Below are 23,152 nucleotides of genomic sequence, written 5' to 3'. Positions count from 1 at the left end.
GGTTGAGATTCATTGGGAGAGTCCTTAGAAAATGTAGTCCATCAACAAAGGAGGTGGCTTACAAAACACTCGTTCGACCTATACTTGAGTATTGCTCATCAGTGTGGGATCCGTACCAGATCGGGTTGACGGAGGAGATAGAGAAGACCCAAAGAAGAGCGGCGCGTTTCGTCACAGGGTTATTTGGTAACCGTGATAGTGTTACGGAGATGTTTAACAAACTCAAGTGGTAGACTCTGCAAGAGAGGCGCTCTGCATCGCGGTGTAGCTTGCTCACCAGGTTTCGAGAGGGTGCGTTTCTGGATGAGGTATCGAATATATTGCTTCCCCCTACTTATACCTCCCGAGGAGATCACGAATGTAAAATTAGAGAGATTAGAGCGCGCATGGAGGCTTTCAGACAGTCGTTCTTCCCGCGAACCATATGCGACTGGAACAGGAAAGGGTGGTAATGACAGTGGCACGTAAAGTGCCCTCCGCCACACACCGTTGGGTGGCTTGCAGAGTATAAATGTAGATGTAGATAGATGTAGAGACTGGAATAGAAGGGAGAACAGATAGAGGTAATCAAGGTACCCTCCGCCACACACAGTCAGGTGGCTTGCGGAGTATGGATGTAGATGTAGATGTTCTCAAAAGTTTTATAGCAGCATATTTTATCCCTTTCTGTGCCAAAGATAGGTTAAGTAAAGGATAGTGTAGATCTTTCTTTTTTCTGGTATTGTAATCATGAAAGTCGCTGTTGATTTTAAACTGGTCCATGTTGTTGAGAAAAAATTTTGTTACTGAATAAATGTACTGTGAAGCAGATGTAAGAATTCCTAACCTTTTAAACAGATGCCTACAAGATGTGCGACTTGAACCACACACATTATTCTAACTACTGTCTTTTGAGCAGTGAATACCTTTTGCCTAAGTGTTGATTTGCCGCAGAATATTATTCTGTATGACATCAGAAATAAAACTTCTGAAATTCAGTTAGCAAATTAGTTTGGCTTGCTATCTGAAGTAGTGGAGGAAGAACCTTATTCAGATGTAGTTGAATGTAGGTTGAAGCAGAATACTAGCTTAAAGAAAAAAGACATGTCGAGATCAAACCAGGATAGGAAAAGAAGAATTCTGCTTATAGGTAGCAGTCATGGGAGGAGTGTGGGCCAACAGCTTCAGGAGAAATTAGGGACTGAGTACCAGGTCACAAGTTTTGTGAAACCAAGTGCTAGCCTTAGCCAGGTGACAGAAAACGTAGGTCAGCTATGCAAGGACTTTGAGAAGGAAGATCAGGTAATTATAGTTGGGGGAGCAGGAAACAGCCTGGCTATGAATCCAAGATATAGTATTAGGAGTGACCTGGATAAAATAGGAGCAGAAACTGGGCACACAAATGTGGGGTTTGAGGAGGTCTTTCAGTGCCATGATCAGCCCTGGGCAAACACTGCTGTAAGGCATGTTAACACTGAGCTGAATGGGATGCTCCAGACACTGACAAAGTCTCACATGAGTGTTGTTCCAGTTGATACTATTCGTAGGTAGGGTTACACTACATATGGCCTGCACCTTAATAGAAAGGGGAAAGATAAGTTAGCTTCTCTATTAGCAGATACTGTAAGGGGGGCTACAGTCACACAAGGGGTGATCCCTGTGGTTATTGCGACCAGGCAGATAGGTTTTTAGGTAAAAGCCAAATCCTAGACAGACAACAACCAAGGAAAATAGTAGAAAACAAACTTCATGTGCAGTAAATAGGGATAAAGCTAAGGGTGGTATCAACTTACTTCACCAAAATATTAGGAGAATAAAAAATAAAGTAGATGAGCTGATAATATGTTTAGATGATCTCAAAAATAAGAAAGAGATTGATATACTTTGTCTGTCTGAGCACCATGTAACCGTGGGGATGGAAAATGTCAGTATAAATGGGTATAATTTAGAATCTTACACTTGTAGATCTAGTATGGATAAAGTAGGAGTTGCCATTTTCTTAAAAGAAGGATATAAATACAGAACTGTTGAAGTAAGAAAATTTTGTGTTGATCAGCACTTTGAGGTTTGTGCATGTGAACTTCAGCTACATAATGTTGTGTAGATATTAGCAACAGTGTACAGGTCTCCACTAGGAGATTGGGAACTATTCATAAAAAAGTGTGACTCCCTATTATGCTGTCTGTCAGACAAAAAGAAGAAGTTATTAATCTGTGGTGATTTCAATGTTAACTTTCTAAGCAATTCTAATAGGAAAAGTGAACTAGAAGTGTTGTTAACAACATATAACTTAGAATCAGTGATCAATTTCCCTACACGTATAGCTCAGGACAGTAGTACTCTAATAGATAACGTATTTGTACAGCAAGAGGATGTAGAACAAACACATGCTTTCCCTGTGGTAAATGGATTATCTGACCATGATGCACAACTGATTAAATTACAAAACCTAACAGGGAGTACACTTCAGAAACCATTAAGTAAAAGTGTGAGGGTGCTCAACCCGGTATCTATAGATCACTTCAGAGAAAGTTTAGGAAATGTAAACTGGGAAGATGTATATAATGATAAATGCAGCATGTTTCTTGATAAATTTATATCCCTTTTTGAACATTGTTTTCCAAAGAAAATTACTAAATGTAACACCACAAACTTTTCAAAGAAACCTTGGACTACTACAGGTATTAAAGTGTCTTCAGAAAGAAAAAGAAAACTGTATGAGACAGCAAGAACTAGTAAAGATCCAGAAGTAGTTTTACACTATAAAAATTATTGTAACATACTGAGAAAAGTTGTAAGGAAATCAAAAAATATGTATATTAGAGAAGAAATTAACAACTCAACCAATAAAATCAAATCAATATGGAATGTTGTTAGAAGGGAGACAGGAAAAGTAACCACTGGGGTAGGTAGTATTACTGTTAAAGAGAATGAGACCATCTTAACCAATAGTACACAGGTAGCCAATGTATTTAACAATCACTTCTTAAGTGTAGGAGAAAAAAATTGGTGAGAATAGCTCAAAAGAAAAAGCCAGGCAGTACATGGAAGAGTCAGTTTTGAAAATTTTTAGTCAGATTAAGTTTCATGTAACAACCTCTTGTGAAATACAGAAAATTATTAAATCTTTGAAAAATATATGTTCTGTTGGAGTAGATGACATCTCTAACAAGTTATTAAAACAATGTGGGGCAATTACAGCTGATGTTTTGAGTCACATATGTAATGCATCACTGACTCAGGGTATTTTTCCAGACAGGTTAAAATATGCCATTGTCAGGCCTCTCTACAAAAAGGGGGAAACTGCAGATATCAATAATTACTGGCCAGTATCCTTGCTTACACCATTTCCAAAAATCTTTGAGAAAGTAATGTACTCAAGCGTGATTAGCCATCTCAACAGTAATGGGATACTTGGTAAATCACTGTTCGGATTTCAGAAATGCTGTTCCACTGAGACAGCAATATACAATTTCACTGTCCACATAATAGAGGCTTTAAATAGTAAAACATCACCAGTAGGACTACTCTGTGACTTAGCCAAAGAATTTGATTGTGTGAATCATGACATTATGTTAGAGAAATTACAATTCTATGGTATAAATGGAACAGCATATGAGTGGTTTAAGTCATATCTACAGAACAGGAAGCAAAAAGTGTCTTTATATGCTTCAAGTAATTCAAAGGAGTTTGCCACTTCATCAACTGGGGTGAAATTACATTAAGTGTTCCACAAGGTTCGATCATGGGTCCCCTCCTGTTTTTGATATATGTGAATGACCTCCCTTCTTATGTGAAACAAGATGCTGAACTGACACTGTTTGCTGATGATACAAGCATAATTATTAATCCAGTAAAAGAAAGTCCGATAGAAAATGACACAAAGAAGGTCTTAGGAAAAGTTACTAATTGGTTTTCTGCAAATGGGCTTTCTCTGAACTTTGAAAAAACACAGTACATCCAATTTTCTGCTGCAAAAAGTATAATTCCATCAATAAATATAACACATCAAAAGAAGTCAGTAGCCAGGGTAGAGCATTCAGTTTTAGGGTGTACATACAGATGAGAATCTTAATTGGAAGATTCATATTTTGGATCTCCTAAAGTGACTAGGTTCAGCAACTTTTGCAATTAGAATAATTGCCAATTTGGAGGATGTAGAAATTGTTTCCCTTTTTCGCCCTTTGCTTGTTCCCTTTTCCCAGTGCCCAGAGTCCTTTTCCTCCCTTAGCTTACATAATTCTAAATTCGCAATTTCTAATTCAGCCTTAAGGGCACAAATCTTTGCCTCCTGTTCCGCGATTTTTCTGTCCTTTCCACATAACCTACACTGCCATGGAAGAGCCTCATTATCTACCCTTGTTTCCTCTCCACTGCACTTGCCTCAATGAAACTACAACCTACAGTCTATACAGAACACCCCCTCTTTCAAATTTCTACAGCAACCTCCACACTTGTCACACATGGTTTGATAGTAAAACATAACACAAAAGCAGAAAATAACTCCAACAACACAATAGTTTTGTAACCTGTACTAATACGTAACTAAACACTAATGTAAACAAACTTACAAACTTGCTTCAGAAACTTTTAATTAACCTGTCAACAAGTCGTGAGGATACCTTCTAGATCGCATGTTAATGCTATGCATTGTGTTCTTTCTTGGGTCTTCCGGGTTTATTAATTTGTGACTGTGAGTGGATAAGAAGGATAATGCAATGATTTCGAGCAGCTGAAGTGGAAAAGAGAAAGAAGTTCAATAATTTCGATTAACTGCAGATGTAAATGAAAAGTATAAATTAAATATATTATCATATGAAAGTTGACAATACTTACCACATAAATGAAGACATCCAACACAGAAGCAACATCTTTGATATAGGCTTTGGGTGTGAAGAACAAACCATCAGCTAATATTTTCAGAGCCAGTTCAAGACTCATGAAAATAACAAATCCATATTCAGCGATTTGGAGAGCTGGAGTTTCCATGACTCGATATGTTGGTGTTTCAAACATCATTGAAATGCATGATAAGGTGGTAACACATATCATTACCCAGTCAAGGTATGTAACCAATCCAAGAAAGTTGCTTCAAAAGAAATAACAAGCATTAAAATTACTTCTTTAGCCACTGTATTTTGTATCTGCAGTGCAATAATAATAATAATAATAATAATAGTAAAAATCATCATAATAGTAGTAAACATTTTAATGGACTTACTGAAGTCTCTTGTATTGTACTTTCCTTTCCTTTCCTGTCAAAGGATCTTTCAGCCTGGCATCATAGCGAGCATAAACTATAAGCTGACACGCTTTGCGGAATTTGCTCTCTCTTGGGACACAGAACAATGGTGTATCAAAGAAAGGATGATTTTCCCGCAAATCATCTTCCCGCTGATTCCTTAAATGAAAGAAAACACTAATTAAGCTGAAGAGATAAAAACTATTTTACATATTGCCTCCTCAACTACATGTTGTTAAAGGAAAGTTCTGGCAGACCGCAAATAATTTAGGAGTAAATGAGACTAATCATTGAATAACAGAAGCTCCCCCCTCCCAGACACACACACACACACACACACACACACACACACACACACACACACACACCACTAAAAACATCACACACATCCATGCCCAAGGCAGGATTTGAACCTGCGACCGTAGCGGTCGCGCAGTTCCAGACTGAAGTGCCTAGAACCGCTCGGCCACTCCGGCCGGCAATTCAAGTGGTGCTTGATAAGAATGACACAGAGGTGACTGTTGGGAGCAGGTGACAGGACAAGGGAGAGGGAGTCTGTTGGGCCGAGAGTGGAGTTGCAGTGGGTTAGCAGAGATTCATGCCACAGGATTACAAGAGTAAAGAACATGTCATAAGGATAACTCTTATCTTTGTAGTTCATAAAAACTAGTGCTGGAGGGAAGGATGCAGATGGCACAGGTTTTTGACACAGCCACTGAACTTAAAAATATTGTGCTCAGTGGCATATCACAACAAAGGCAACTCCATTCTTGGCCATGCCTCCATGTCATTATCATCAAGCATGGCACGAAATCACTAGCTTCGGTACTCATGTGTCACATTGCTATCCCACGTACCTGCTGCCTCTCTCTCCTGTATTCCTAGGCTGCAGACCGACTGCCTCTACAAGCAGCCAGTTAACCCTTCCCATCTCCTCCTCCTGCTTGCTGCCTGTTTGTCTTTCTACCCATCCCACCCGACACAACTAATCACCCCAGTCTATGTGCCAAACTGCAATCCCACCATTGTGTGTCCAGCCAGCACAAGATAGTGGCATTTGTGTGTGTGTGTGTGTGTGTGTGTGTGTGTGTGTGCATGTGTTTGTGTGTACACGCGCACGCTCGTGTGTGTACTGTAGTTCATCAAATGATTCATCTGAAAGAAACAATTTTTCCTTCTTTTTTGAATGCCTCTCAACAACTCACGCCTTTCCTGTTTGGTGATTGGACTTTACTCTTAACATGTTGTTAAGTCCCTTTTAAGCAGATAGGTGTAAAATGACAAATTTGTTTGAAATTTACTTTGTTCACTTACTGATCTATTTACATTTTCACACAATATTGTATCATCATAATAATTTTGATGAAACGAAACACATCCTCAGGCATTATGAAAATGAAAATGAAAATCAAGAAAATAAATTCAAGAGTAAATCACTGGACAAGTAGGAACAAAGACATTTTTAAATGAATCCTGAAATGTCAGAATGAAAGGCAAACTAGAAAAATCTAGAGAGGAATGCAAAGCAATGTAATCTGTGTGGTTATTTTTATGGCCAGGAATTGTATAACAAAATATTGCCTGAAAGACTACATTATAGTGTAAGAAGGAACATAAATTTAATAATAGGCTAAGTAAATGACAGCAAAAAATGGGTTAAAAATGAAGCAGTAATCTATGAAAAAATGTTAGGATTTAACATCCAGCTGATGACGCAGCCATGGAGACACAGCATTATAATGGACTGGCATAAGAATTAAATCAGAGGAAGGAAGATTTGGGTACAACATATCATCAATGACATGATTGAGGAGATGGAACATTAGTTCAGTTTGGGGATGGATGAGGAGGAAATCAGACATTTCTTTTCAAAGGAAACATTAAGATCCCCAGTAGAAGTCCAGCGTCTAGTAATTGTTCCACCTTGCTCTCTGTGAGATGAAATAAGATGCATCCTTTTCTAACCCCCCCCCCCCCCCCCCTCCCAGTAATTCATCTTATTAGAATTATAGAAACTACTGAAAATCTACATCTATGTGGGAAGACAGTGTGACATAATTATCTTAACTCTCCTCTTATTAACATCAATATGGTCAGATCCATTACTGTTCATCTACTTTATATTAGTACACATTTGTTACACTTGTTTCAACAAGGACTTTAATTGTGAATCCAGTTTATTTCAATGTTTATTATTTCCTGTTGGTTGTAAATCAAGAGGCACAACTTATAAGTGAAATAAACAAGATTTTCATTTGAGCTTCCATGTTCATGATGAAATTAATTTTAAAACAAATATTTTTTAATCAGTTACAAATATTATCAGAAATATTTAGCTGAAAATGACATACTTAATATATCATGAAGGAAAATTCTTTCAAGTTTACTAATGTGTGTTGTGAAACTAGGGATAAAAAACATTGTAGTGTACTAATACGGTTTGTGGGACCTATTATATAAATATTAACATGATTACAGTAAGGAGAGTAAAGAAGAGACAGTGTTGTTATGAAACTGGGTTTTTATTGAACGATATAAATGATAAATTTTGGGGAAACCACTGTTTGTTAACACTTACAGCAGGGTGCCCGTATGCCATACGGGCACGGCCACCCTGACGTTGGCGACGGCGCCCGTATACCGTACGGGCGAGCCTTTATTTGGCTCCGTAAGCGCGTTTAGTGCGTCTCCGAAGCAGTTTCGTCAACTAATGTGGAGGTGTATCACTCTTCTTCCGCAAGAGGCAAGCAATTATCGGCTATCTCATCCTGGGAGCGGCTGTGAGCACTGCAAAGACGAAGTTACCTGCAGTTCATTCACATTGTGGAAATATCGCGCAATGAGTTGACGGAGGCAGAGATCTTAGATATTCTTTATGGAGATGCAGGATCTGAAGTTGACGATTCTGACAAAGAGGATTCGTACTCTCAAGACGAAAGTACAAGTGACGATTCAGCTATGTATATGTCTCAACTGTTCATAAAGTGAAGAGTTCATTACCGCATTTTGTAGTGTTCATTACTTCACTTGCATTTAGTACCTTTTAGTAGCAATATTAGCATTATTTTTTTTTCTATGCAGACAATGGTACAGACCATCAGTCACCATCTGTGGTACCTGGTCATGTGTGGCTCACTGAGCACAAAGAGTAAGATTGGTCGGAACCAGACGATCAGCCAGCACTGCCGGATTTCCAGAAAGTAGTTGGCATAGCATCGCATTTTTCAGATGCCACTGAGGAGCTTCAATATTTTAGTTATTTCTTTGATGACGACCTTATTCGGCTCACCAAAAGTGAAACGAATCTGTACGCTGGTAACGTTATTACGACAATGAAACACAAAGGTAGCCTGAAAATAAACTCTGTTTGGCATAAGTGGTCTGCAGTAAAATTGCAAGAGATTTACGGTCTTCCAGTATTATTTTGCATATGTGCGTAGTCAAATTGCCAAAAATCAGTGATTATTGGTCAACAGACCCGTTTCCGCAGACAGAATTTGCGAGTAAATTGTTGAGGAGTTGCGATCGATTTTGCGCTACATTGTCGATGTTACACTTGAATGACAATGCGACGTTCATTAGCAGAGGTGAAGAAAAGCACGACCCACTTCACAAAGTGAGGCCTTTGTTTGATTTCTTTGTGAATAAAAGCAAAATTAGTTTTCGTCCAAGCATGAATCTGACAATAGATGAGGCAATGTGTCCCTTTCGTGGTAGAACAAGCTTCAGAGTTTACATGAAAAACAAACCCAATAAATATGGAATAAAATTGTGTGCTCTCTGCGATTCATCAACTGGTTGTATGCTAAACTGCGATGTATATACAGGTTCTGCAGGCAGTGTTGACTATAGTATCCAGGGCCTCTTAAAAAGGTTGTGTTTACAGTACTTTGGCATAGGACATTGCATTTATATGAATAGGTACTACACCAGTCCATCTCTTTTGGACATGTTATGGGAAAATAAAGCTCTTGGAGTGGGAACTGTAATGAAAAACAGGAAAGGTTTGTGACGAATATTCAGAACACTAAAACAAAAAACAAAAAAAATTTTTCAAAGGAAACACCATCTCTTGGCAGTGAAGTGGAAGTCAAAACGAGATGTTTTTTGTCTTTCCACAAAGCATAAGTCTACCAGCAATAGTATTCAAATGAGGGCCAAAGGTGGAATAGCAGAAATTGTAAATCCAGATGTTATTATTGATTACAATAAGAATAAAGCTGGGGTTGAAGAGCAGATCAGTTCTCCAGCTATTATCCGTTTGCCCGGAAAACTTTGAAGTGGTGGTAAAATCTGTTTTTCCACTTGTTTATGGTGTCAACTGTCAACAGTTTTATTTTACATAAAGAGAACACTAGGAAGTATGTATCCCTAGTAGACTTTATTCACAGAGTGGGGAAGAAATTGGCTGAGAAGGGAGGAAATATTTTTCAGCAACAAGCCGCTTCATCCTCGCAAATTGAGAGGACATTTGCAAGGCACTTTCCAGAGAAGGTCCCACCCACTGCAAACAAGGTGAATATTACTAGGTATTGCAAAGTATGTTCAGACAGGGGGGTAGAAAGAGACAGGTAAGCACATTAGGAAGGAAAGTAGATGGTGGTGCAAGGACTGTGGCGTTGGCCTTTGCGTCCCACAGTGTTTCCAGGATTTTCACACAAAGGCTAACTACATCTGGACTATTAAAATACTCTAGTTTACAGATACCTGCAGTTAGACAGTCCAGTGATATTTTGTTTTAAATTTAGATACAGTAATAATGGCACTACTCAAGAGAGAGAACATGTAAAAATTTTTTATCCACGATAGTTTTGTGTTTTCTTTTTTTAATTATAACACCCACTGATATTTTATATTGTAAAATAAACTCACGTTCATGTAAAGCTCGTACGTTTTCCATTTAAATGATGCAAGAACCATATTCCTATCATTTTTCTGTTCTTTGCAATTTAATTTCAAACATCCATTAAATATGCCAGTTCACAGCCAAGTGCTGGGTGTAAAGAGGGCAGTGTTGAAAGTGTTAAAACTTTTCAAATTAAATTGCAATACTACTTTGGTACAATTAGCAACATCAAATCACCATCTTTAATATTTAATATCCTGTTAATATTTAATATTTATTGAAATCTGTCCATTGTAAGAGGAAAAAACTACTATAATAAAGTCGGCAGTTAAAATAAAATTGCAAAAATATAATAAATTTTAAAAATAATGATAAAAGGTTGTTCAAATGCAAAACCTATTCTAGTCAGTGTGGGCAAAATATGAGACAGAATGGATCTCATTTCAGTGCATTATTTTAGAAGTCATAGCCATGTCAGATTAATTGATTAATACGTTAATGTCCAGGATGGTACTGAGAATGAGGTCAACATCATGGAATGTGGCATGAGATATGGAATAGGACCATGTGAAATTTAATAGGGAGATTGTATTCAGAGATTCAAAAAATTTCGCCATGAATCAAGATCAAAACCTTTGAGAAACAAGAGCGTGGCAGAAGGGGTTCATGGGATCTGACACTGGACTCTGCTACAGCTACTGTGGTTCATGCCACGCAACCTAAGCTAGTGACACCTCAGTTGGTCTAGCTTTGGCACTTTCAGACGGCGCATATGCATGAGCACCAGCCAGCATGTAGAGGCTGCACACAATACCATGGCCAGTAGATGTGCAGACAGCAGGGCATTCCTGGGGAGAATGGTAGTGGTGGGGGTTGCAGAAAGGCAATGGAGGGGAAGTGCCATTCTAAACTAAAGCTTACACTTGGATTTTTTGTAAATATTAAGTGGGCCCTCTCCAGGCCAACACTTGCATGGTGACCATTCAGAAAGATGTCATCTCTGATTTGGTTGGTATCTAGGAAGAATTCTGTCAAAAATGCAGCGATTTATTTTCTCCTGACTTGTTAACCATTTGTAACATTCAGAGAAAAATCAAAAGCGGCGAACTTTGAGTAAAACCTATATATTTCTCTGGTTGCCATCTTAAAATTTGCTTCTTTTGCTAAAATACAGTGGAGTTTACACAGGCTCATATTACTAACATGTTATACAGAGGCAATTGCGTGAGAATTCTGAAACAGTGTTTTATTAAGTGAGGAACTGAGGAAAAGTAAGGTCAGTATCTTATGAAAAAGCACATCCTCAACACAAAATAAATATGAAATGCCTTCTGTTATGTTGTTCCAAAAGCCATAGAATTTCTCATTTCACAAGCTATCAGTTGCCCTTAAAAATTACATTCTTTCATAAAAAAAGTCTTTAGTTAGTGGAATAACATGTTAGATCATGATGACCATATGGCAAAATACTCTTCTGTTCGGCTTCTATCATTTGCCAAAATCTCTTTTTGATATCTTGAACTGTTTATGAAACATGAAGAATGTTGTTAGTCTGTCTTTATCGCTGGTACAGTGCAATCGCAAATGAGAGTGCTATGTCAGATCAATTTTCTTGAGATCAGTAGCAGACTTTCACCTAAGTCTACAGAAAAATTCAATATGTTAGCTCCATTTCAAAGGTAGATCCAGAATTCTGCAACATAAGTTTGTAGCACCTATGAAAAAGCCATAGAGATCAATGCTAACAATTCCCTGTTTTTACATTTCTTCCTAGTGAAGTTTATTTGATTCTACATTCTTACTTGACATATCACTTGACTTCATCTTGTTTTCTTCCTATTGATACTTGATGTGACTGTATGAGTTATAAGTGGCACACAAAAAATCAGTCAGTCACACTGTGGGTGATGGCCACTGCAGACAGGGAAGACATGAGAGATGAAATGCTGATGTAAACCACGATTGGCACTGAAAACACAACTTGCAACTTTTAGCTTCACCACACAATAATGATGGGTCGAGTACATTTCACACAATTTTTTCCAGGAACTGATGTAATTGTGACTGTGAAGGTGATCAGGAAAGAGGTTATCAATTTGCCTATCGCTATAGCATCAAATTTATGGATGTGTTAGTGACAGGACAGTTTAGGAGATGAAACTTCCTGGCAGATTAAAACTGTGTGCCCGACCGAGACTCGAACTCGGGATCTTTGCCTTTCGCAGGCAAGTGCTCTACCAAGACAAGATACTGGCAGAAGTAAAGCTGTGAGGACTGGGCGTGAGTCATGCTTCGGTAGCTCAGATGGTAAAGCACTTGCCTGCAAAAGCAAAGGTCTCGAGTTCGAGTCTCGGTCGGGCACACAGTTTTAATCTGCCAGGAAGTTTCGTATCAGCACACACTCCGCTGCAGAGTGAAAATCTCATTCTGGAAACTTTAGGAGATGTTTGTGATTGCACAAAGTGTGAAATATTTGTGACAAGGAAAAATACGAATGTTATTGTTCATCGTTTGACTTACAGAAATTTAAGCTGTCCTCTTAGGTTCCTGTCTCACCACACTCTTGAAAATCACCACACATTTGAAAATATCACGCAAATCCTTATTTCATCCTTTGTTCCCTAACCAGACAGAAATGTTCAACAACATCACATATTACAGAACATATTGTATTATGATCATAACGAAGTGATAACAATGCTAAGTTGAAAAAAATATTGGCATGTAGCAGGTTGTAAACCTATACCCTCTAACTCAGCTAATCATGACATTATCCATTATGCTACAGCTTACTCATCTAAAGGTTGTACTGTGCATTAGTTATCATAAAATATGTTGAAGCCTTACATCGCTGATGCTTTCACATTTAATGATAAGTGTGATGTATATGTGATCTGGTACTTTCAGTGCACCGATGCTTTACATAAATATATAAATGGTATACATATGTAACACACTACTAAGGAAATGAATAATTAAAATGCATTCAGTTCACACAGGGGTCATTCACAAGTGCTCACAAAAGTTGACAGTCTAAATCTCATTAGTGAGATCACCGTTGCGGAAAGTAGTGTGAAGCTCCATCTGCACTGCCACTAGAAACATGTTTCTATTGAAATCATTATTTTCTACAGTGTTTCACATCTGTTTCTGACTTTATTTATTGTCTTTGTCTCTGTACACACTGGCAGCAAACATTTCCCAGTATATTTGCATCACCTGCAATGCTATTTGTTATATTGCTTTTGTATTGTCTGCCTTGTCATGTACAGAGATGAGGAAACTGTAATATGTGCTGTTGCATTGTTAATATTTTTCATACAACCAAAATGAAAGATGATGTCATTGTTCACTCTTTTTTTTATTTATTTAGCGTGACTTATGACTTGAAGGCCATAAATATCTCTCAGTGTTTTGTAGTTTTACAGAATAAGGTTGAGTTTATCAAAAAAATTTATAATTGTTTTTAAAACTACTACAGTGGAACCTTGATTACCAAGCACCTCCCATAATGCGCAGTTCGCATGATGAGCAAAACAAATTGTAAAATAATGACTTGCTTAACTAGTGATGTTTCGCAAAATGTGTGACGACGATTTAGCGTGATGTCGGCAGCCGATCGCACGTAGCAGGAGAAACATTCAACAATATGAACACCTTTTGTTGTCAGCACTGGCATACGAACAATACGAATGTCTTTAGTATGTACTGCAGTCTGGGTGTAGTGCTCACCATCTTAGTGTAGCTTGTGAGTACACATTTTTCTCACCTTGGTTTCACACAGTATTTATTTGAGCGCAAATTTTAATGACCTTTGTTCAGATGTCCCACCTTCGTAGAAATGTCCCTGAAGATAATGCCGCAAGAAAAAACAATAAGAGAAAGAAAATGACCTTAGAAATGAAAAGTAAAATCACTTGGGGGGGGGGGGGGGGGGTGAATTAACGAATGTGGCGTTAGTGTTGCTGATTTAACATACACATACAATCAGTCTACATGAACTATTTGCACTACCCTCAAGAACAAGGATGAGATTACAGAGAGGGGGAGCAACAAAAATATCTAAACAATGGTTTCATATTTTGGATGATGTCGAAAGGTTTCTCCTTATATGGATAAATGAAAAGCAATTGAAAGGTGACACTATTAATGAGAACATCATTGGTGAGAAGGCACGAATGATTTTAGCCGACCTCATTAAGAAGACGGCAGCATCATCAGTGGCCAAAGAAGTGTTTAAGGGAGCCATGGGTATTTCGAGAAGTTTAAGAGAAGAACCAGCATCCGCAGCATTTTGAGGCATGACAAAGCAGCCAGCTCCAACACAAAAGCAGCGGAGACCTTCATCAGCAACCTCAGGGTACTCATAGATTCTGTGGGTTATATGCCACAACAGGTTTTTAATTGTGATGAGAAGGGCCTATTCTGGAAAAAGGTGCTGAAGTGTATTTTTATAAATGCAAAGGAAAATGCCCAGCCTGGTCACAAGCCAACCAAAGACCATCTCACACTGCTATTCTGCACCAATGCAAGCAGTGATTTGAAAATTTAACTGCTGCTTGTTTACCATTCAGAAATTCCATGAGCCTTCAAGAAATGTAAAGTCAAGAAGTTCAGGTTAAATGTGATGTGGAGGTCCAACAACAAGGCTTGTGTGACACTTGATCTTTTTTGTGATTGGATCAATGAAGTGTTTGGTCCTCGAGGGAAAAGAATATTTGCTTGAGATGAATCTACCACTCCATGTCTTGCTTGTTACGGATTATATTCCTGACCATTCTCCAGGCCTACAAGACTACCTCCTTGAAGAATTTCAATTCATCAAGAAGAATTTCAATTAATCGTGGTCCAATTTCTGCCTCCCAGCATGACTCCATTACTGCAGCCTATGGACCAGCAAATTATTTCAAATTTCAAAGCAAGCAATGACGAACGACATTACTTTGTTTTCTTTCTCAGTATTCTACCAAATATAGCAGCAGTTTTCTGCAGAGCATCTTGTTTTATTGCTGTTCTTGTACTGCTTGGTTCATATATTCCAGAAGCAGTTATCAGTCTGGTACAATGATAAAAACTAGACGGTCTGCTACCTCGCACACTGATTTTTTTCTTTCTCTCCCGGAAACATACATTTGTGCTATGCATTGGTGACAAGTGGTAGCCAATTTACTGGCAGATTAAAACTGTGTGCCGGCCCGAGAGTTGAACTCAGGACCTTTGCCTTTCGCAGGCAAGTGGTCTACCAACTGAGCTACCCAAGCACGCCTCACGACCCGTCCTCACAGCTTTACTTCCAACAGTACCTTGTCTCCTACCTTCCAAAATTTACAGAAGCTCTCCTGCGAATCATGCAGGACTAGCACTCCTGAAAGAAAGGATATTGTGGAGACTTGGCTTAGCCACAGCCTAGGGGATGTTTCCAGAATGAGATTTTCACTCTGCAGCAGAGTGTGCACTGATATGAAACTTCCTGGCAGATTAAAACTGTGTGCCAGACTGAGACTCGAACTTGGGAGCTTCGCCTTTCGCGGGCAAGTGCTCTACCAACTCAGCTACCCAAGTACAACTCACGCCCTGTCCTCACAGCCTTACATCTGCCAGTACCTCATCTCCTACCTTACAAACTTTACAGAAGCTCTCTTGCGAACCATGCAGGACTAGCACTCCTGAAAGAAAGGATATTGCGGGGACATGGCTCAGCCACAGCGTAGGGGATGTTTCCAGAATGAGATTTTCACTCTGCAGTGGGGTTTGAGTCTCGGTCCGGCACACAGTTTTAATCTGCCAGGAAGTTTCATATCAGCGCACACTCCACTGCAGAGTGAAAATCTCATTCTGGATTGTTTCCTTATATCTGTACAGACACTGCTACAGACAGATGTTTCCATGTTCCAAAAGATGTTTCCAAATGGTGTCCACATAAAATAGCCAGAAATATGTTTAAAAAACATGTTTCGAGTTAGTGTGTGCTCAGCTTGAAGTTTACTCAATCCAATTAACTGCCACTGGCTACAGAATGAACACACACACACACACACACACACACACACACACACACACACACACACACACACACACACACACACACACACACACATCAAAATATTAGATTCCAGCACCTTTCACCATACTTCAGTTTTCGGTTTAATTCGCCATGAAACTTCCTAGCAGATTAAAACTGTGTGCCGGACCGAGACTTGAACTCGGGACCTTTGCCTTTCACAGGCAAGTGCTACCTAAGCATGACCCACACTCCGTCCTCACAGCTTCACTTCTATCAGCGCACACTCCGTTGCAGAGTGAAAATCTCATTCTGTTAATTCACCATGTTCACCAATTTTTGCTTTTTCTGTGTGACACAAAGGAAAGGGGTCAAAAAATGTGAGTTTTGATGTATAATTTGTGGTTGTAGCATATCGAAAAACAGCTTGATTACCTCGTACACAGATATCAATTTCAATTTTTTGATGATTTTTTACTTGCTGTTACACATCTGTGACTTTTTCACAACTGATGAAATTCATGACCACAAATTATTGTGTAAACATTTTATTGTACATTTAATTTTCTTCACTTATACAGATTTTATGCAATGTATTGGTGTGGATTACAATTTTTAATCATATATGCCAATTACATATGTTTTTGCTCGTATTTTGAGGGTCTAATGTTTTCCTCGATTCTGCATTTTCCTCGATTTTGTGGCTTTTAAGGCTGGGCCTCAAGAAAATGTAAAATAAGGCTTTCAGTGTAGTACATAATATGCACCAATAGCAAAATCATGGTGACTCCTATTTTTCATTGAAAACTTTTTCAAATTTAGCAAAATGACTTCCTTCCAAGTAAATATTACAAATACGATTGTTAACAAAATAATGGACACACCATCATGAAGCTCTGACTTACACAGCTAAAAGTAAAGCAAAAATGATTTTTTTTACTGAATAATTTCTGTAAAATCATTTGAGAAAGATTCCAGAGTGTGCACCTTGATTCAGCCATTGCCAAGCGGCCGAAAGGCAGCAGGCACTGTCGGCATCCCATTACAAACAAACAAATGAACTCACCAAGAGCTTTGGATAAAAACTGATCACTCCACATTGACCACCATATCCTGCTTGGAGTCTATTGTCTCTAATGTTTCTGATGCTCCTGGTCATGGCTGTATTCAGTGTCCATCAAGGGTATTCTTACTTGATGCCATCAAACCCCAGTGTCGGTAGCCACCATGTCGGCACGAGACCATTTCACCTCTTTCTTTGTGAGCTCCCCACTGGGCAATGTTTCAGTGTTTCAATCTATGGTGTTGCTGCAGGATGAGCTTCATTTACATACAGCATCTGCCTGGGCCCCACGCCATCTTGTTCAGTAGGATTTTGGTGATACCCCTCCGGAAGCCAACTGAGGTGGATCTGGTGTTGCTACAAGAGCTACCACTGCCATATTGGCAGATACAGAGGCCATCACAGTTGACAATAGAGGATGTAGAATGAACCAGAACTCTCTTAATAGTCTTTCTTCCTTGCTGCAATCCCTGCTTGAGTTGTATAATTTTCATTGCTGGGCAGGAGGGAAGTTATAGCCTGGCTGGAAGATGGTGATGATGCTGAGGAAATAATGGAGTAAAATGTTCATTTCTCCAGCAGAAGGGCACTGGCTGGACACATATTCCACGGTTGATAACTCCTATGTAGTTGCGTACTGTTGTGTATCAGGTAAGAGGTGCATGACAAATACCATGAGACGCTGGCACCACACATGCACACCCACTCACCTGGCACCCCTTTCGTTCAGTGCAGCACCCTCCAGATGGCACTCACAAACTTGACCCTTTTCCTGTTACATGCCATTTTCTTCTGTGCATCATATAAAACCACCAATATAGTGGACAGCTGCCATAGGGAGCACTGTCAACTGCAGACTACATGGGCGGTCATGGAAATTCTCCCACCGACAGGCACCAAAACATGACATGCCATGGACACGGACACAGACACACAGATACATGAGGGGATGCACATGGAGATGAGAAGACATGGAGACATGAGGTGGGTCATGCACAAGGGGACATGCGTGGTGGGACAATTCAGTTCAGTGCCTGCAGCCTGCTCAGTATAGTGCTCTGAAGTCTACCTTCCCACTTAGCAGTCACTGTTGATGGAGAACTAAACCCATTAACACAGTGTCTGTACATTCAGTTATTATGACAATTTCATTGAGTGTCAACAGACAGCACAGTTATTTAGATTTCACTGAATTAGATATAGGAAATCAAGTGCCATTCATCACACAGTATCAAAATAATATACTGTAACACAATCTAAATAAACTTTATTCGTTATTTCTTTTTGTGTTGTCACATTTCTGTTAGAGTGCGCCCTGTCAGACAAGTATCTATAGCCATAGCATGTTCTAGGCACCTTGGTGGAACCATAGCCAGGAAACATGATGTTTGGGCTGTATTAGGAGTAGCATTGTTACTACAGTCACTCCTCATGTAGTATTGGCTATATTACATACAGCGCAGAGATTCCATGCATGTATGTATGGCATAAGATCCTACCTAGTAACAGGCCATTAACTACTAATAGATTGGGCTCCTCATTATGCTTACCAGACCGCTAAGCTACTAACAGATTGGGCTCCTGATTATGGTTATCAGAGAAGACAGAACAAGTTTGTATGATGTGCTTATTGTGAAGCAGATATCACCGATGTTTAAGATGACTGGAATTTTTACTGGCTGTTACACTGCACTTGAAATCAATGGAGTGACTATGATACGAACTAGGGTTTGCTATGATTGGAATCTCTTCTTTTTGTTTTTGTTACAGAGTCCCAGTGACCTTATAGACTTAGTTTGTGCAATTTTCTTTAGTAAATAATGCCTTGCACTGATACAACACTTAAATTTGAGCTAAATAGGGAAGTAAGGAAATAGAAGACAGATTGACCTATTAATGAGCATGACTGCTTATTGCACTAAAAGTATTAAGATTAAGAAAACTTTGGACATAAGAAGAGCACCTACTGCTAAATTTTTATAATACCAACTTAATACTAATTAGTGAACATCTCTTGGGTACGTAACATTTAAGTCTGCTTCACCAGACCAAAAATGCCAATAACTGTTGCTCTTCTGAAGGGTCTGGAAGATGCTGCAGACCTCTAAACAGTTTCAATTCCAGAGTTTCCTTTCCTAAGTGTTTTTCTGATACAGCTTTAATGCTGGACTCTTGTGGGTTTTTGTGTTATTATCTGCTCAGTTTACTTTTCACGTTATCTTCATGATAATGAACACATGCACTTAGCATAGGTCACTGCTGAAAATTCATGTCTTCCAGCATACATTACATGAGTATTGGTAATTCTGCAGAGAACTTACAGTAGCTATCTTTCTTGGCATCTCAGCAACATTTCTTCATCCAGTTTGGTTCAACCTAAGATTAATGGCACCTACAAAATATATCAAATTCCACTTATTACAAAATACCACTCTGGACTGGGAACTCTTAACCTGCTATTTTGCAAAGATTATGGCTTCCTTTACTCATGAACTGAAATTACATCAACACTTCCTAAAATCATTTTCAAACTGCTGAAATTGTCTTTTACCATCCACTAGCTCTTCACAATATCTCCACCAACCTACAATAGCCCAAAGATGCGTTATAATCACATAATTTTAATCTGAAATGCAAAATTTTATTCATAGTGTCATCCAGCACCAAATAGTCCAATTTCTTTTCGCTTTTCTGCCCATTTCAAGTAATCTTTAAAATCTCTGAAAGATAGAAATTCAGTTGTGTTTTTTAATTTGTGGATCAATCAGTCTTCACTTGGCTCAATTTCAACAAATAAAGAAAAATGTAATATGTAACTCACACAAAATTATTGAACTTGATGTTTTCTGACATGTGCATAACACTGGCATATTCTCACTACAGTGAGATATGAAAAATGAGTTTCTAGGAAGATGTTTTCCAATGTTAGCTTTAAATTAATGAAAGCTATGAAAATTACAAGTGCAGCACTTGATGTACTCCACTTACCTTCTCATTTCTGCTTGTTGTCGCTTTGCTTGCAGTAGTTTAATATCCAGGTCCTGAGGTCTGCTACGAGATGAACTGACTCTATTCATTGCTCCAATGTCTCCATTTTCCATTAGGTGTTCATACGTTTGTTTCAACTTTATTGAACCGCTGCGAACACTTCTCCTAATTGATCTGAAATGACATGCCACACACATGAGAACCTCAATGTATATAAAAGTGAAATACATTTTATGTATACATATACTTTTCACATATTTAAAATATGCAAGCATATTATTATTACATAGCCAAACTTGGATTATTTTAGGAGCATATAGCAGAATAAGAAATACACACATTAGTATAAGACAACTAACAGTTTAATGCCACATCCTGAATGCTAACTGCTAGTAATGATCCAACACAATTGTGTTTACAATGGATACATACTTATCTACAGAGAGCTTCATTTATTCTAAGCGATACTGAACTTGCTTGTTTCATATGAAAACTTTCTCTAGTAAGGACAATGCACTGACAAATATTATGGGAAGGTACAACATAACATTCAGAACATAAAACAAGAGATATCTTTGATAAACCATAACACTCTAGTTTTTATAACTGCATTCCAAATTTACATCACAGCTACAGAAAAGGAAAGACAAAAGAAAACCAAATTTAAATATATAATCTGTATTCAGATATATGAACAGAATGTACTTCTGAAGCATGCCTCAACATGTAACGGTCAAGAACAACAATATCCGACCCTTAACAACAAGAAGTTGCTTTCTTGGAAAACATATAATGACAATAAGAAACAAAAAGATGTAAAAAATGACACGCAAAAAAGGCACATGACACCTTAGACACTGCTTATCCTCAGAAGTAATTTAAAGTGAAGACTGGCACTAACATCCCAAGTCTGCTGCTGATATTCATGACAAAGTCATTACTCTCTATTGTCAAATACATCACTGAAGTAGCCAGGACTCCCTAAAGGCATACATTATGAGAATCATGGAACAAAGTGTGTGTATAGTTGATTGAATGAATGAATGAAATGACATTTAGGGAATATAAGCCAATAACATAAAATGCTAATTATTGGGAAATAATTCTGTAGTCCCTGACTTGCTTATAACATGCACAATACTCACACCTCTTCTATACCAACCATGCTATTTATACACATTACATTCATGCCGTCATCTGTCTCATTATTCAAGAACATAAAACCTATTTATTTTGAAATTATATAAACTTTTAATCTTGAATTTACAGTTATATTGCTGTATAATTGGTAACTGCTCTTATCTTTCTTTACCAAAGTACTCAGCTCTTAATCCTGAATTTTTGAGTACTTATAACGTCCGAATGAGCTGAATAATTATAATACTGGTAGATATCTAACATATAAAATCTCTCGGATTTGTGCCATTTGCATTTGATTTGGCAGATAGGGTTGGAAAACTGCCAAGAACACTAAATAATTTTAATTAAAGATTTTTCTTTCCTGTATGACTTTCTGACATAACTTTAAAACTGAACTCTTTTCAATATTTGTGTTGCTATTTGCTTAGGTTGAATTTCCTGTGCTCCACAAGTTTTATTTATGACAGTGAATATATGTATGTTTGGTCTGACTAAATGCTGTGAAGCAGCAGCATTTGGTAATAACTTCTTATAAAAGAACAATATAACTTACATTAATCTCCTACTGAGAATCCACAAGCCTTCCAGAATGTAAATACAAATGGATTGCGGAATGTTATATGAATACTGGTTTCTTTTCAGAGAACTTTCACATAAGGTCCATGCACACCTTTTCACAAGAAATTATGGCATCATATGTAATTACACTCCATTAGTTGAAACAATGATTCTGACAGACAAATCTCTGACAGCTGCTGCTAAAAATGCTGTCCCAAAGCACCTTTACCTTACCCAAGTATACAGTAAAATTTTGAACCTTTCAGGTGATCTGAGGTGTTACCAAACTAAATTTCCTCATTCACCAAACTGCCTCTTCATACTGATAGTGGGTAGTCCTCATCACATGTATTTATTTTTCTCAACTGAACGTTCTACAATGTTCTACACTATCATTACATTGTCAAACAAAACAAGAATTATTTGAGTCTCAATAATAATATTCAAAGCATTACATTCTATTGTTTGTCAACAGATTACAGATGTAAAGCAGAATTCTTCATACCATATAGCTGCTGAATTATGACGGACACTGCATATAAAGATAGTCATTTACTGGTCACATGTTCAGGATGAGGGAATCGTAACATAATATATAACACATACAACCGTAAAAAGAGCTGCTACAAATAAACCACTGTTAAGGTTTGGTGTTCAGCATTAACAATGATGAAACTCTTTGAAGAATGGCAGGAACACAGTAATGATGTGTGGCATAACTGTATGGATCACTGCAAGATTCCTGCTTAAAAATGCAGAACAGTTCATCAGCTGGTCTGTGGAACAACTAGGTAACAACAAGCAGGGCCCATAGGGTGTGTAGAAACTACTGCATTGTTCAGACCCATAGTCATATCACAGAAGGCACAAAACATCTAACAACAACATACTATTTCTCTGTTACTTCTGCCACTCTCCAGGATGTTAGTGGAAACTGCTTTCAGATTAGTAATAGGGGTATGCAGGAGTAGGTTTAATAATGAATAAAAAAATAGGAGTGCGGGTAAGCTACTACAAACAGCATAGTGAATGCATTATTGTGGCCAAGATAGACATGAAGCCCATGCCTATTACAGTAGTACAAGTTTATATGCCAACTAGCTCTGCAGATGATGAAGAAATTGATGGAATGTATGATGAGATACCAGAAATTATTCAGGTAGTGAAGGGAGATGACAATTTAATGGTCATGGGTGTCTGGAATTTGACAGTAGGAAAAGGAAGAGAAGGAAACGTAGTAGGTGAATATGGATTGGGGCTAAGAAATGAAAGAGGAAGCTGCCTGGTAGAATTTTGCACAGAGCATAACTTATTCATAGCTAACACTTGGTTCAA

At 38.2% G+C, this 23,152-nt stretch overlaps 1 protein-coding gene across 1 annotated transcript in view; it reads right to left on the bottom strand.

The window, feature by feature from the left end:
* Positions 1 to 23,152, bottom strand: part of LOC126413465 (sodium leak channel NALCN) — a 429,358-nt gene that overhangs the window by 123,797 nt on the left and 282,409 nt on the right. Inside the window, exons 17-19 of the mRNA XM_050083266.1 lie at positions 20,120 to 20,293; positions 5,201 to 5,380; positions 4,816 to 5,068 (exon numbers count right to left, since the gene is read on the bottom strand). Coding sequence (XP_049939223.1) covers positions 4,816 to 5,068; positions 5,201 to 5,380; positions 20,120 to 20,293 — 607 coding nt within the window. The remainder of the gene's footprint in view (positions 1 to 4,815; positions 5,069 to 5,200; positions 5,381 to 20,119; positions 20,294 to 23,152) is intronic.

The sequence above is a fragment of the Schistocerca serialis genome, chromosome 1 (genome assembly GCF_023864345.2).
Source record: "Schistocerca serialis cubense isolate TAMUIC-IGC-003099 chromosome 1, iqSchSeri2.2, whole genome shotgun sequence".
Taxonomy (NCBI): domain Eukaryota; kingdom Metazoa; phylum Arthropoda; class Insecta; order Orthoptera; family Acrididae; genus Schistocerca; species Schistocerca serialis.
This window is presented reverse-complemented; position numbering and strand designations above follow the sequence as displayed.